This window comes from Sturnira hondurensis, unplaced genomic scaffold (genome assembly GCF_014824575.4).
Source record: "Sturnira hondurensis isolate 20B ecotype Veracruz unplaced genomic scaffold, ASM1482457v3 Scaffold0006413, whole genome shotgun sequence".
Classification (NCBI taxonomy): Eukaryota; Metazoa; Chordata; class Mammalia; order Chiroptera; family Phyllostomidae; genus Sturnira; species Sturnira hondurensis.
Window position 1 is genome coordinate 43,474,193 of NW_028079044.1, and position 16,554 is coordinate 43,490,746.

At 41.8% G+C, this 16,554-nt stretch overlaps 1 protein-coding gene across 4 annotated transcripts in view; it reads right to left on the bottom strand.

The window, feature by feature from the left end:
* Window positions 1-16,554, bottom strand: part of TMEM65 (transmembrane protein 65) — a 37,890-nt gene extending 21,336 nt beyond the window's left edge. The window contains exons 1-3 of one of the 4 annotated variants that reach the window (XM_037048488.1): window positions 15,949-16,554; window positions 15,467-15,678; window positions 970-1,047 (exon numbers count right to left, since the gene is read on the bottom strand). In XM_037048488.1, coding sequence (XP_036904383.1) covers window positions 970-1,047; window positions 15,467-15,678; window positions 15,949-16,037 — 379 coding nt within the window. In that variant the 5' untranslated portion in view covers window positions 16,038-16,554. Of the gene's footprint in view, window positions 1-969; window positions 1,051-15,466; window positions 15,679-15,736 lie in introns of all 4 variants that reach the window. The other 3 variants (XM_037048487.1, XM_037048490.1, XM_037048489.1) reach the window with 3 other exon arrangements.

A 16,554-nucleotide genomic window follows, 5' to 3' on the forward strand; every position in this document is an offset into this window, starting at 1 on the left:
CACATATATGTATGCATGTAGACACACACTATTATGCTTCCAGTGCTCTGAAGTTCTTACAGTTTGGTTTTTGCTCAACACTATATACAGGGGTTGGCAAAAGTAGGTTTACAGTTATGAGTACACAAAATATAGAGTTTATTCTTGTTTTATTATTTATTTAACTTGCATGTCTTCTTCATACAAACTGTAAATCTACTTTTTCCCTCCCTGTATAAAGCCTAAGAAAACTAAGTTGTATTTACCCTTTATTCTTTTAAAATTCCAATTGGTCCATAAAAAAGTTCTGATTCCTTTTCATATACTGTGTCATACTTCTTAGGCAATGTATCTATATTAAATAGTAATAAAAAATAAAATAGGAACAGAGAAATAGTTATTTTTATACCTACCCATCTACCTCCCTTCCTTCCTCTCTCCTTTCTCTCAAGCTGTATGGGGATTAAATCTAAAAAAAATTTTTCATGAATGGCCTTAAAATAAAATCATATAAGACTTTCAAATTATTCAAGAATATATTCCTAAAATATATATTTTTGTGAAGTTCAGTTACTTAAACACAGTTTCTCTTTACAATATATATTCTGAAGGTTTTCCTGTGTGGTCTTCTTTCCTACTCATTCATCCTAAAGAAATTAACAATCCTTGTTGCTTCTTATAAGTACCTTGCCAGGGTTATTAAATACACTATTTAAATATAATTAAATATAAATGACTGTCTTTTGGTAATGTCATAAATTTAATCCTTCAGTTAATTAAACATGCAATTATTATTCCACCATATCCAGAGTCTAGGATTAGACAGTAGAAAATATTCTGTGGACAATCTAAAACAATGATGCAAAAAAATTACAACTAAAGCATGCTATTTCAAACCAGCAAGAAGTCCAAAGTTCTGTCACATAGGTGCTGTGCTACTTGCAATACACATCTAAGGAGCATTCGGTACTGTTGAGATTGCACTATTACCAAAACTACCAGGGACCTCTGCTGATGACGCCTTCTTCACGGGCTTCACAATGGCAATCTCAGGTTTGGGATATCTGCCTGCTAAAAATATTTTAAAATCAAAATGTATTCAAGCAATAAAGTAAATGAAATTTGCATAGATAAGAAGTGTGTGAGATTTTGAGGTGAATCCTGCTAGAGTATAGGCAGTCCTCACTTCGCACAGAGAGGTGAGACCCTTAAAAAGCCAATGCAAGCTGAAACCGTGCAAAATAGAGAAAATCGCAATTGTTCTGTGACCTTTAAAACTTTTTTTCAAACATTAGAACCTCTTACAAGAAAAAAAAGTCTGGAACTATGTATGGTGACAGGTATTAACCAGACTCATCACGATCAGATCATTTTGCAATACATACAAATATCAAATTATTATCCTGTACATCTAAAACTAGTGTGTCTTTTACAGTGCATTGAACTTTTTAAAAAAAAACTCCTCTACTAACAGTTAGAAATATAAAGAAATTTTGAATTGGTATAACTGTTTATTTAGTATACCATAATTTAAAATATTAGAAACACTGATGATTAAAGTTTTATTATTTCTTCGTAAAAAAAACGATCCAAGGCAGCAGCTTCAGCAGCGCAGTGCTCTTCCCAGCACATGTCACAATACGGAGCAGGCCCCTCCCCCGGCCCCGGTGAACTGCCACACTCCTTTCTGCCTCTGGGTTGGCTCACACATTTTACCCTGTGTTTTCAATGTCATACAGTATCTCCGAGAGTCCTTTAGTGTGAGGTTTGTAGCAGAGTCAGCTCCTCCGGAACATCTTCACCCTTTCCATCACCTTCCCAGGCTCCTCTGGCTGCCTAGGGGGAGCCTCTCAAACGGCAGCAGTTCGACACTGCCACACCTTGGAGGCTTGCCTCAGCTGAAGGACGCTGCCCCGCCAAAGAATGCTGCCTCTCCCGAAGCTCGCACCCTGCCCTGCCCGGGGCAATCCCCCTCTGTGAAAAGGAGTCCCATAGCTCACTTCCACAGAGGCAGAGGCCCAGACTTCCAACCCAACCCAGGACAACACTGAAGGGTCATTCTGTCTCTAGAAACGGGGTCAGCTGAGGCTTCCATTGAGATTGCCTCACTTCACTCCCACCTCTGCCCAAACCTGCTTCCCTCCTTTCTGCCTAAGGTCAGGATTCCAACCGCACTCCCCGACAAATGTCTTGCATGCTAGTCAATGTCCCAGAGACTGCTTCCCAAGGAACTTAACCCGTGACAGGTACAACAGGGCATCGTGTTAGCAACATATTCTCATAAGTCTGGAGGCTGGGGGTGGGGGGGAGGTTGGGGGCAGGGCTTACTGTACTACCCTTAAAACTTTTCTGTAAATTTGAGATTATTTCAAAATTTAAAAAGTAACATAAAGTTAAGTGGAGAAAGTACAATTACACTAAAAAGTTCTCATTGTATAGCTATAAAATCAGTGTTATCTATTAACAGTTTTTCTAATGTCTTTAAGAAGGCTCTGATGAAAAAAAATGGGTAATGCCTTTTAAACCAGAAGATCTTTCTCACACACAAACATAAAATTCTGCCACCTCACCAAAAGTACATCTTACATTGTCACTCTCCTATCTGTTTGCCTGTTTCCTTTCACAATTCAAACATGCCCGAACTTATCGATGAGGTCTGTCCAGAGAAAGTCCAGCCGTTGTTAACATAACGAGAACTGTTTTGTGATATCAGTGTAACCTGGCAGCCAAGGAGAGTGGACTGGAATGCACATGCCTGAACAATGACTTTACTGTACTAGTCAGCGGGGATGGTGGGTGCCGTTGAGAGAGCATGTGTACTGTGTGGCCGATACATTCAAAATGACTGAGTGAGTAGAGCAATGAATCTGCATCGAATTTCGCATTAAGCTTGAATATTCCTTTGCAGAAACTACTCGAATAATTCGGAGGACTTTCGGCGACAATGCAATGAGTGCAGCACAAATAACAGTGCGGCACAAAAGCTTCAAAGATGGTCAAGAATCTGCTGAGAGCAGTCCATGTTCTGGAAGGCCCGCACCAAGCAGAACACCTGAGGATGGTGAATGTGTACGGGCCGCAGTCAACAAGGATCACTGACTGACAGTGGGAGAAGCAGAAGCTGACCTGCGGATTCCAAAACGGCTGTGTCCATGATTTTGACACAGGAGTTTGGCATGAAACATGTTATAGCAAAATCCGTTTTGTGGCTTCTGCTACCAGAGCAGAAGGAACACTGTGCTGCAGTTGCTAACAACTTGATTCAAACCATACTGATGAACCAGATTTCCTCAAGAGCATCATAAACGGAGATGAACTCAGTCCTCGGCTGTGATCCAGAAACAAAGGCCCAGTCATTTCAACAGAAGTCGCCTGGTTCTCCACACCCGAAGAAGACACGGCAAAGTCACAGCAAGACCAAGACCATGTTAACTGTGTTTTTTGATTGGGAAGGTGTTGTCCATCAAGAGTACACCCCTCCCGGCCAAACAATGAACAGGAGTGCTACCTCAATACTCCTCGTCAGTTGAAGGGATAATACAGCGCAGACAGCTGCAGCTATGGGCAGCTTCATCACCCGCCCCTGAATTACATCTGGTGCGGAATTTGTTGGGGGGGGGACATCAAATCACCCAGGTGACTCAGTTCCCCAACCACCCAGATTTGGTACTCTGTTACTCCTGGCTTTTTCCAAACTAAAATCACTTTTGAAAGGAAAGAGATTTTAGACCATCGATGAGATTCAGGAAAATACAACAGGGCAGCCGATAGCAATTTTGACAAAGGATCTTGCAGAGTATTTTGAACAGTGGAAGGGACACTGGGAGAACTGTGTGAGGTCCCGAGGTGCAGACTTTGAAGGGGACCAAGGCGTCATTGTCCTATGGAAAATGTATCTTATATCTTGTGTCTTCTTCAGTAAGTGTCTCTATTTTTCATATTGCATGGGTGGATACCTCTGGACAGACCTTATCTGTGACTTACCTCTCTCCCACCTTAAGACCAAAACAAAACCACCTTCTATAACCTTGCTACGCAGAAGAACACGGTCCCTGGACCTGAAGCATCGAAACCACTGGAAACATCGGAAATGCAGTCTCTGGCCCTGTCAGAAACCTGCCAAAAGAGAACCTGCATTCCAGTAAGACAGATTCCCAGATGGTTTCATATGTACTTTCAACTTTGGGAAGCAGAGTTTCCACCGTTGGATGTGGAGAGCAACAAGGAGCACTGCTACCACCCTTGCATGAAACTAAGTCAAACTAAATTCAAATTCAGGACGTATTTATAACCCAACCCATAAGAGAACTGCAGTCACAGAGCAAACAGCTTGGCCTAAATCAAAAGAGAGGCAAGCACCTGCAAGGACAGAGGGGACGTTAGCACTTGCTTACTTGGGGTCAGTGCAACCAGACACCCTAAGAAGGTACAGCTAGGACAGCACGGGAACAGGTGAAGGCAGGGTGCGGGCTGGCAGGCCGGTGGGAAGGCACTAGCATACACAGAAACTGGGGGAGTCCGCACTTTCTTGCAGATTCTTTCACTAGAGACCCCACCAGGCACAGAAGGTGGTAGAAGAGAGAATCTTAAGAAAGCGTCCGTTTGGTGCAGACCTTCAGAAGCAGGAAAGCGGTCGTGCAGAGGGCACGTGAAATTGTGCCTGGATCCTTTTTTCAATCTCTCCTAAGAGTGAAAAGCTTTAATCTGTGAGAAGGTCAAAAATACTGTAAGGTAGGGTGGCCAACTGTCCAGTTTGCCAGGGACTATCTCAGTTGTAGCAATGAAAGTCCTATACCCTGGAAAAAAGTGTGACCCTGCAGCTCTTAGATACTGTAACTTGGAAAATGGAGTTTCAAATCATCTTCTTGATTCTATAAGCTACTTACTGAAGAAAATAAAAAGATCTTACCTGCTAAAGGGCCTGCATATTTCCTAACAATGCTGCTAAAGAGGAGTGTGATATGCTTACCTGTGATATTTTATTTTTCTCAATGAACTAGAATTCTATACAGGACTGTCTGTAAAAAAATGAATATACTAGTAACGAGTATTTTAAATAAGTTCAGACTTCTAACCTGTGAGTAGAGAGATCATCTCAGTGGTGCCCAAGCTGCTGCAGCATTACTAGCCACAGCTCCCTCTAAGGGCTGAATCCTCCTCTATCGACACTCCCTCCTCAGCTGACATAGTTCTTACAAAAGTGCTTCCGACAAAGACATCAATCTCTTTTGTGTTATTAAATCTTATGCGCCTTCTCTTTCCCCACGGTCCTCCCCTTACTTGACTTATCTAAAGCATCGGATCATTTCTCCGTCTTCTTCACTTAGCTTCCGGAACACACCATTCTTGTTATCCTTCCTGTGGAAAGGAAGTTTGTGGAAACTCCTCAGTCTCCTTCCAATTCTGGTCCTTCTTCCTCTTCCCTTCCAATAAACGTTAGTGTTTCTGAGTTCTCTCCTGGACCTTCTTCTTCATCTATAGACAATTGTGGACACCCGTACTTAACAGCTTCAGCCTGAACTTCCCCTATGAGTTTCAGATTTATGTTATAAATACACACATAAACATACCCCTAATTATTTGAAATGTCCATTCACAAAGGTATCTTAAACTTGACATGTCCAAAATTAACAATTTTAATTTCTGTCCCCCAAATTATTTTTCCTCAGACTTCTCCCTCAGTTGATAGGACCATCTTTTACTCAATCGCTAGTTGAAAACCTTAAGTTCTCATGTTCTACTTTCTTCCCCTTAACTACCTGCCTATTTCTAACCCACCAGCACATCCCATCAACTCACTCTTGAATAAATATCTGAATCCATCTCCTTTTCTCAGACTCCGCAGCCACCTAGCCTCGTCCACCATCACCCCAGCCTGGACCACTGTGACAGCTTCCTAACTGGTCTCCCAGCTCACGCATTGGCACCCTTCATTAGTCCACTAGCAGCCAAAGTGCTCTTTACTTTATTACACTCTTGTGTTTAAACCCTCAAGTGGCTTTCCTAAAGTTTACTGAGAAAGATCCTGACTAATCTGGCGTCTGTCTACCTGCTCATCTCATTCTGCGCTCCACTTTGCTCATTAAATGCCACCCATACTTGCTTTCTGTCCATTCCCATACCCTGCCAAGGCCCTTCCTATCTCAGGGTCCCAGTATTTGCTTTTCCTTCTTCTCAGAATGCTCTTCCCCCAGCATCCGAATGACTGGTTTCTCAGTCTTTCATTTCCAGCTCAAATAGTACCTACACAAAGGCCTGCCCAGATTCTCTTATCTAAAGTAAGTGTCATTCCATTCATTCTAACTGCAAGGACTACCTTTAATTATTTTATCTTTCCTTCGTCAAAAATGTAAGCTTCATGAGAGTATAATGCCAAGTTAATTCTCTGATGTATGCCCAACAGTGTCCATTATAGTATAGAAAGAGTAATAAATATTTGTTAAGTAAACACATTTTCAAAGTTTGGAAGGCTTTTCTATGAAGAGTATGTTAGCTATCTTTTATAAAACTCATTCAAAAATAAGAAGAAAAATTAGAGTACAGGTTAGAAATTTATGATAGTTAAGAGTCCCCAATACTAGTTTTCTGACTTTTGCAAATTCCTCGTACAACTTACAAACTTTTCTGCACAAAGACTTTACTTTGATGTCCCTTATTTTAAAGTAGCAATACCACATTTGCTTTTGTATTGACTGTTGTATATTGTACAAACATACAAAAGATACAATAAGATACATGACTTTCATCGAGTGTTTGAGGTGTAACCTTTTTTCCCAGCATGTGCTAAAAAAAACCTGGTAAAAATATCCAGAAAGGTGTAATAATAAAAACATGGGTTTTAGAGTCAAACAAAGCTAAACTAAAAAAACTCTACTCTGCTGCCCTGGCTGGTGTGGCTCAGTGGTTGAGCACTGGCCTGTGAATCAAAGGGTCACGGGTTCATTTCCCAGTCGGAGCACGTGCCTGGGTGGTGGGCCAGGTCCCTGGTGGGGGGCATGCAAGAGACAACCACACACTAATGTTTCTCTCTCTCTCTTTCTCCTTCTCTTCCCCTCACTCTAAAAATAAAATAAATAAAGTCTTAAAAATTAAAAATAAATAAATAAATAAATAAAATACAAGAGCCATCTTATAATAGAAATTCAGAAGTTGCGTTATAAAAATACCAGGCTGTTTTTTAAAGTACAAATGTTTTTAATAATACAGTGTACTAAATAATCTACCCTAAAGCCCAGAAAGAAAATGGAAAATCTAAACTAAACCAACTAAGAAAACCATTCTAATATAAAATTCCCCAGAACTTCAAGATCCAAACATAGTAATACCTCAGTCAAATGACCCTTTGAACAGCCACAATCCAGATATTAGCAGAAGTACTCACAGGATCTTCAGTGTGGGTTCTGAAGAGTCACAGATCAATAACAATGCGATTAGCTAGCTGGAAGGGCAAAGGAGGGTAGTGGTCTCTATGACCTTGAAATGTGTATCAGGACTAAATCCCACTGAGAAGCATGGAGGGATCAAAAACAAAAGGAGAATAAAAGAAAAAGAACACACACTATGGAAGAGTGACAAAGAGCACACACTAGAAATAACAACAGAGATGCCAAGAAGCAGAACTCCTTACACAGCAGAAAAGAGTTTACCACAACCACAAGGGATGAATGAGAACAGAGCAGAACAGTCTGAAGGCACGGGGGGCAGGGCGAGGGGGACTATAAGCCCAGCACATTTTACTATGACAGAGTCTAAAAAGCCTGCCAACTGAAATGGCACCGTGTTCCAGAGGCACGTGGCATGATGACTAGTATGTCTACAAACAGAAGCAGCCCCAAAGCAAATCACTGTAATAAAATACAGTACATAAGGACTCCAACATCTAGTAGAAACCAAATTATGCCCATTATACTTTCACAAAGGGAGAGAGAAGTGCAGTACATTCAAACATGCTTCCACCAGAAGCTGTCCAAGTAAAGGTTTCCAAGCTTAAGAGGATAACATCTTGTTACCTGTGAAGTCCTTTGTCTGGACAATCTCTCATTTACCGGATTGTTTTAGGTAATTACTTTATCATATTTTCACATCTAACATTTTGGTTTTCTTTTTTAAGACTCTTTATTTGTAGAGAGAAGGGAAGAGAGGGAGAAAGAGAGGGAGAGAAACAGCTGCCTCTTGCAGGCCCCCAACTGGGAACCTGGCCCATAACACAGGCATGTGCCCTGACCTGGAATAAAACCAATGATCTTTTACTTTGCGGGATGACGCCCAACTGAGCCACACAGGTCAGGGCTCTACCTTCTTGTTTCTGATGTGGTTGTTTTCACTAACTTAAAACAGACATAAACCTGTGAGTCAAAAACAAGGGGAGAGTCCTATAAATCTACATCATAATTAATTCATCTGACTTGAGAAAAATGCTAATAAAAGCTTCACTTAAGGATTCAGTCTCTATTTGTTCCAATTACATTTACCCTGACTTGCCAAAAAGAAAAAAAAAGAAGAAGAAAGAAAACCAACCCACAACAAACAAACAGACAAAAGTGTGGTTACACAAATTCATCACTATTTCTGGAAAAACTAAAACTGTTAATGGTTCAATATCAGGTCATTCCCAATATTCAAGATCATCCATTATCTTTAGATGTGGATGGCCCTCTTAAGTAGTTGCAAACTTTATATTATTTCAATTTTCTTATCCACAAATTTGTTCATAAAAATCTGCTTGTCATGATTGCTGTAAAAAGGTTAGCAGTAAGTGACTACTGAAATGAACAAGACCAAATTAGTGGTGAATTAAACACTACAGCAGTGTTTAACTTATTGAAGCCATATTTTCTAAGTGTCTAATATTTAGAATACGGCTCATCTATTTGATAGAGCGGTGAGGAGTTTGACAAGTGGGGGGGGGGTTTAAGGGGTTTCTCCTCTGCCCTTATCCAGAGACAAGTAAATGTAAAATAAAGCAACGGGTAGAAGCAAAGAGAATACGCTGACAGGGAGGAGAGATGAGGCAGAGAATCGAAGCAGCAGCCGCCTACAGCACTTCATAGAAAGGAATGGCTCTCAACCAGGACAACTTTATGACCCTCCTCCTCTTCCCCTTAGCCCGTGTCTTCTCCACAGAACACCTGCAATGTCTGGAAATAATTTTGTTTCCAGAACTGGGGGTGAGGTGGGTAGGAGGGTGCCCCTGTGGGGACAGTTCCCACAACAAAGAGTTATCTAGCCCAAAACGTCAAAAGTGCTGATGTTGAGAAATACTGATATGGAGGAAGAAATCTTCCTTTTAGATCTCAATATACAAAAGGAATCACCATTCTAGCACTCAGCACAAGAATTAATGTTCAAATTGCTTAAAACAAACCAAAACCTAATGTTAGTGGTACACACGTTAATGGAGAAAGATGTAATACAAGATTTCTAACAGGTATGATTCATTTTTTCAAATGTACTGATAGAAAGAACAAATTATAACTATGAGGTGTGGTCATCTACCTGAAATACCTCCTCCTAATTCTCCTTCCCTTGAATCCAGGGAAGCTTTATGGCTTTATTAGTTTCATATTGCTGTTACAACTGGTTATCACAGATTTAGTGGTTTAAACAACACAAATTGAATCCAGACTGGCCTTAGTGACTTGCTTAACCAATAGCATGCAGCAGAAATGACATTCTGGGACTTCCAAAGCAAGGTCATAACAAGTCAGGTGGTAAGTTGAACAATGGCCCCCAAATATGTCCACATCCTAATCCTCCAACCTGTGAATATGTTACCTTACACAGCAAGGGAGACTTTGCAGGTATGACTAAATTAAGAATTTTGAGAGAGTAAGATTATCCAGGTAGGATATTATACATTATCCTAAATATTATCACTGAGGTCTTCATAAGAGGGAGGGAGGAAAAAAGGTCAATGAAGGGGATGGTATGACAATCAAAAGCAGAGATTAGAGTGATGTGGGCAGGAACCAACAAAGGACAAAAGCTGAAAAAGACAAGGAACAGATTCTCCCATGGAGCCTCCAGTAGGACAGAACCTTACTGATGCTTTTCTCTTAGCTGCTTAAATCTCATTTTGGACTCCAAACCTCCAGAACACTAAGAGAATAAATTTGTGTTCTTTAAACCACTAAATCTGTGATAAGGTTGTAACAGCAATATGAAACTAATAAAGCCATAAGCTTCTATCTAGGCCCCTTGGAACATTTTCTCTGGGACTCTTGGTCTACCCTAGGTACCACAGCATCAAGGATTGTTATGCTGGCGAGGTCACACGTGCCTACTCTGGTCAACCACTCCAGTTGAGCCCAGCCTTCCAGCCATCTCTACCAAAGTGCCAGACATGAGTGAAGCCATCTTGGACCCTGTAACCAGTCCATCTTCCAGCTGAGGTTTACAGAGTGACTTCCACAGAGACCACATGAAACTGATGAATCATCCAGCTGAGCCCTGATCCACAAAATCAAGAGATATAATAGAATGGTTGTGTTAAATCGCATGTAGCTCCAGATACTAAGTTATATGTAAGTGATTATTCAAGATTGTTAAACAGCATATACCCATTTTATGATGGAAAAAATCTTATTTGTGTTACCTGTTCTCTACTGGCAGTAATCCGTAGTAACAGGGGCCACTCCAATACACCCAATAATAAAGTATCCAGAATTAAGCTTGTTAAAATATACTGATATAATTAGTTTATTTCTATTCTGGTAAAATAACTTGTCATGGCAAAGCTATGTAACACGTCTAGGCCCAAGATACAGACACTCAGCTTATCAGATATCTCTCGCCCTTCCTGCCCTCCTCCTGCTGCGTCTAGCTAGGGCTACACTTCCCTTATTCCTTTTTTACTATTTCAACCAAGGCACTTAAGTATCCCTACTTATATATCTTAGTTTGGAGTAGGAAATGTTTTCCTTGCCCTCTTTCTTACTCTATTTGCGCAAAAGCCAAAATTATCTCCAGTTCATCCCAGAGGTTAATAGTTCATAGCTTAAAGCAGTTGCTACTTTCTCACATAATTCTGAATGATAATAAGGTGAGGAAAATGGAGATACTCTCCTGAAAAGTCCGAAATGCCCAGGAGATCAGAACTCCATGACGAATCTTGTTTTTAAGCATTCTAGGTATCCACTTTTACGTCAGCCTCGTCTCTTCCAGCCTTTCACTTTGACAAAGGCTCCCTATGCTATATGGAAGTTTTCAAAACAAACTCCTCATCCTACCTTGAATAATCACTAAAGGGGACAACTACAAGGTTATAGTTTAAAATTATATGATGTGTCTATTAGGATGTAAGGTAAATGGTAAAAAGCAAACCTAAATGTATACAATTACCGCTTATACAATGAAAAAGAAAAAAATGCAAACTGATTAAGATCCAACATTGACTTAAAAAACTGCTCTGTCTATATCAATACATCTTATTTGTTATATGTAAAAAGAATCCCATTTTTAAAATACATTAAGTACACATTTAACATAAATATTACCTAGGAAGCTCCTATTTTTCTAATCAAATTTTTTATTGTGTCTCCCCAAATGCCAACTTTCATCTCTCTATGTAATTCTCCAATAAACATTAATTACAACACCTTAAATAAGTACGGAAGTCAGCCCCTAAGATGCTCCCCCAATGACTTCCGCCTCCTGGCTTTTCCTGGGAATGCAGCCCCAGGCCCAGTCCAGACTTCAAATGCCACAGCCCCAGCTAAAAGCTTCCTTCCGACTTCGTGAGAGACCCTGAATCAGAACCATCTCACTAAGCTGTTCCAGGATTCCTGCTCCTCAGAAAGTATAAAACAATACATATTTGTTTTAAGCTGTTGTATTACGGGGCAATTTGTAATGCAGCACTGTATAACTAGTACAGTGAGTAATGCCACTGCACATCCTTCAAAAATCAAATTGCTATACATTCGGCCCTCTGTGTATCCGTGGGTTCTGCATCTGGGGATTCAACCAACCACAGAGCAAAAATATTCGGGGGAAAAAAGTTAGGCCTAGGGTGTTTGCGCCTGTACTGAAGATGTGCAGACTTTTTGTTCTTGTTATTATTCCCTAAACAATACAGTATAAAAACTATTTACAATTTATATAGATTTATATTAGATTAGATATTAGATTAGATATTATATATATATTATATATATAATACATTATATTAGATATTAGATATAATTAATCTAGAGAGAATTTAAAGTATTTAGGGATGGTATGCATAGGTCATATGCAAATAGTATGTCATTTATATAAGGGATTTGAATGTCCACAGATTTTGGTATCCACAGGGATCCTGGAACCAGTTTTTAAAAACAGTTAGAAATTATAATTGCAAAAGTGGGAGACAAAAGTGGGGGATTTTTAAAAAGTTTGTTTTAAAAATCTTGGCTAAAATTAAAGACAACTGTAATCATGACTGATTGCCAGCCCTACTTGTAAAAACAATGAACCAACAATGTTCTATCAGGAGAATATGAACTGTTTCTGGAAAAAGATCAGGTTGAACAGGTAAGTTGAGAACACATCATTGACTTTTTAAAATTGGCGAGAAATCAGTTTGTAAGTGAAAACTCACATAATAAAACATCCCACAAAGTAGGAAGGCCTTATCTATTATAAACTGATTCTATAATAGAATCAATTCTATTATCTTGTCACAGACTATATCACATGCCTACTGATGAACACATAAGAAAGATAAGGGCAAAAGTACCAAATTTCAGCAGTAGACTCCACTGACATACCAAAGCATGAATGATTTTTTTCCTGTAATGTTTCCAATGAAAACATTCCATAAATTCCACCAAGTCCAAAAGACTTCATTAGATCAATAAGCAACCTTCCCAAGAACACATAAGATTTCCTAAAATAAGAAAAAGACCTTTTATCAGAACTTATTTCATTAGAAAATGCACTAAGGACACACATATAATACGAGTCAGGTATTTAAAAATATTCAAAAAGCAACAATATAAAAAACAGGAATTTTTCATTCTTCTGGGAAAAGAAATGTTGATTTCAGCAATGGAATGAGTTGTATTCATTTGCAACATAATAAAACCCTCTTTATCTTAGTTAATGAATAAGGTAATTTATTGGTGAGAATTCATTATCTCCATAGTAACTACATGTTGATATTGACAACAATAAGGAACACTAAGACTGTCCTAAAAATTAAAGCAGTAGCATCATTTAAATGTCATTTGAGTCAAAGGGCAACAATTTAGTCACCAACATTGGCAAAAATAGTTGATTTAAACTTTGAAGATCTTTAGTTTATAAACAGGAGATAAGCACCTGACCACCACATTGCTTCCTATATCCTTGCCTCTCTATTTTGAATGAAGACAAATTACTAACTTCTCTCTCACATAACTTACATACTTATTAAGTATAATTGATGCTAACTGATCTCCACTGACTAGTTTATAGGTCCTTTCTAGCATTTTAAAAACTTAAAACCATGTTAAATGCAAAAACAGTACCTTCATTGGAAAGTGTAGGCAGCATCTCTATTGTAATGTGTAATAGGTATGACATAAAACTTACCCATGAGTGCTTCTTCAAGAATTGTCTTAAAATTATATTAATAGGGCTCTCCAGTCTTGCAACAATGATAATGCATTTCCGAGAAATTACTTAGGAAAAGTCAAATGTGTTTTCAAATAGTGTTGCCCAAAGAGAAAGATTCCTAAAATTAATGCTTCAGCATATGAGTGTCTATATTGTTTTTCAAGGAGCTCATTTTCAGAATATTTTAAAAACCACATTCTGAGTACACATAGCTTACAAAACATGCTAGCATTCAATTAGAACTTCATATAACATGGTTACACATTTAATAAGTAAGCTCACTGCAATGTCACAGTTTTCCTGTAAAAACACTGTGGGTAGATGATGTCTCAAATCATCAAATACTTTCAATTGCTCCACAATTCCCTGAACTGAGGGGGAAAAGTGGTTAAAANTCAAATAGTGTTGCCCAAAGAGAAAGATTCCTAAAATTAATGCTTCAGCATATGAGTGTCTATATTGTTTTTCAAGGAGCTCATTTTCAGAACTGAATATTTTAAAAACCACATTCTGAGTACACATAGCTTACAAAACATGCTAGCATTCAATTAGAACTTCATATAACATGGTTACACATTTAATAAGCAAGCTCACTGCAATGTCACAGTTTTCCTGTAAAAACACTGTGGGTAGATGATGTCTCAAATCATCAAATACTTTCAATTGCTCCACAATTCCCTGAACTGAGGGGGAAAAGTGGTTAAAAGGTACAACTAACACGTTCCTGCAGTATCCATAGTATAGGTAAGTCATGCTAATATGAGGCAGGTAACTCCTCCATCCTGTGCACAGGTCAAAGGAAAACCTTCGAGACCCTGGGGCAAATCAAAGGCCATGTTCCAAATCAATGTGCTCTAAACTTAAGGAATCTATAGAATGGTACCTACAAACTTTAGGGGGAAGTAGACTTATAATTTTCAAACACATCAGAATGTAATATAAAATGGTAACAATGTATTTTTTCTGTATTACCGTATTTAAAAGGTAAAAATATTTTAAGACTGAATGATTTTATCCTTTGCTCCTTTCATCCTTTTGATTTCATGAATTTTTAGCTTTTTCAGCTGGACTCAAATTCTGACCTACACAGGTTTTAAAAATATCCCATTTTAACATGTTGGCTTAAAAATAGGTTTGCTTTCACCGCTCCAGATTACTTTCAAGCAGAAGTTTGCTTTTTCTTGTAGAGCCTCAGTTTCGCAGAAAATAACCTTGTTTACTTGATTCTTTCAACCTCTGGGGAAACAACAAAAACTGGAGTTTAACTAGCGAAGCACCGAACTTATATGGGTTTACAAGTATGTATCTGCAGTTGCTGGTTTGATCTAATCTTTTTCCTTGCTCAAATTAATACAACCCGGCTGCGTACAAACAATCGGCGGAGAGCATCTCCGCCCATAAAGCAACATTCCTTCTTAGGGGTGTCCATACGCCTTCGTTTCATAACCATTCAAGAAAGTTTCTTCCTGCCTCTCGGGTCTGCAGCACTTTTAGAGGACGCAGGCATGGCACCTGCATGGCTGCACGTTCACGAGAAAGCATCGAGGACTTATGGACAAGAGGGCTGGGGAGGAGAGGCACACAGCAAATCAAAACAGTATCAGTTGGCAATGAGGGCTGGGGCTCGGGGAAGAACCAGCAGCCAGCCTAGCGTTGGCCTTGGGTGCCTGGCTCGATCGGCGCCAGTCCTACCTGCCCCCGGAACACTCAGGAGACGGAAAGTTACCCCCTCGGACGTCCCAGGCGCGGGGCCAGGCGGGCAAGGGGAACTGGCGGGTGGGGCAGCCACGAGGGTCCCAGGCCGAGGGGCTGCGGGGCGTTCCGGGGCTGCAAGGCATCCCAGGGCAAGCGGGGCAGAGGAGGGCGCCAGGCCTCCCAGGCTCAGCCCTCGCACCCCCACCCCCCTTACCTTGGGCGATGGCAATGGACTCGAAGCGGTGCAGCTCCTTGAGCAGGCAGCTCCTCTCGGTGGAGTGCAGGCTGTAGATGAAGTCGCGCGCGCCCTGCGCCGTGTTCAGCGCCTCTATGGGTTCCTTCTTGGGATGGGTGCCCAGCCCCCGGTGGCCGACGGGGGAGCGTCCGGGGACCGCGAACGCCAGAAGCCCCCGCCCGCAGCAGCACCAGGACGGCAGNGCGCCAGGCCTCCCAGGCTCACCCCTCGCACCCCCACCCCCCTTACCTTGGGCGATGGCAATGGACTCGAAGCGGTGCAGCTCCTTGAGCAAGCAGCTCCTCTCGGTGGAGTGCAGGCTGTAGATGAAGTCGCGCGCGCCCTGCGCCGTGTTCAGCGCCTCTATGGGTTCCTTCTTGGGATGGGTGCCCAGCCCCCGGTGGCCGACGGGGGAGCGTCCGGGGACCGCGAACGCCAGAAGCCCCCGCCCGCAGCAGCACCAGGACGGCAGGCGAGGTGAGGCGGCGGCCGGGCCCGGCCTCAGGCTGCCCCTGGTCCGGCTTCTCAGCAGCGGCAGCAGCCGGGACATGGCGGGTTGGGGCGCGGGGACCCCCGCTGCAGTCCGGGAGGGCGATTGCTGGGGAGGCTAAGGCCAGAAGAAGGAGCCGGGCTCAGTCGACCCCGCCCCGATGTCCTCCAGATGGGCAGCCGAAGCGCCGGGAACCATGCACTGCCCGGGCCCGCACGACGCTTGCCTCCTCTTCCGATCCCCGTTCCCTTCCAGAAGACTCGCTGCGCCTCGGGTCCCTCGGAAAAGAAAAACTTTGTCTGAGGCGCTTGGGCCGGGAGAGCTCCGAGAGAGGGCGGGCGGGCGCCTCCCAGCAGAGAGAAGCGGGGCGGGCGGGTTCGGCCAGGGCTTGGGTCTGTCAGTCTGCCTTTCCAGGGGGATGAGTCAGCCACGCGCCGCCCTCCTCCGGCGCCGCCCTTCTCGCCCGCCAGCTCTCCCACCCTCTTGCCAGCCCTAGTTCCCACTCCGAACAGCTCCTGCGCCCTCGAAGCGGCCAAGTTCTCAGGCCACAGCCACCGCCGCTACCCCTAGCGGCGGT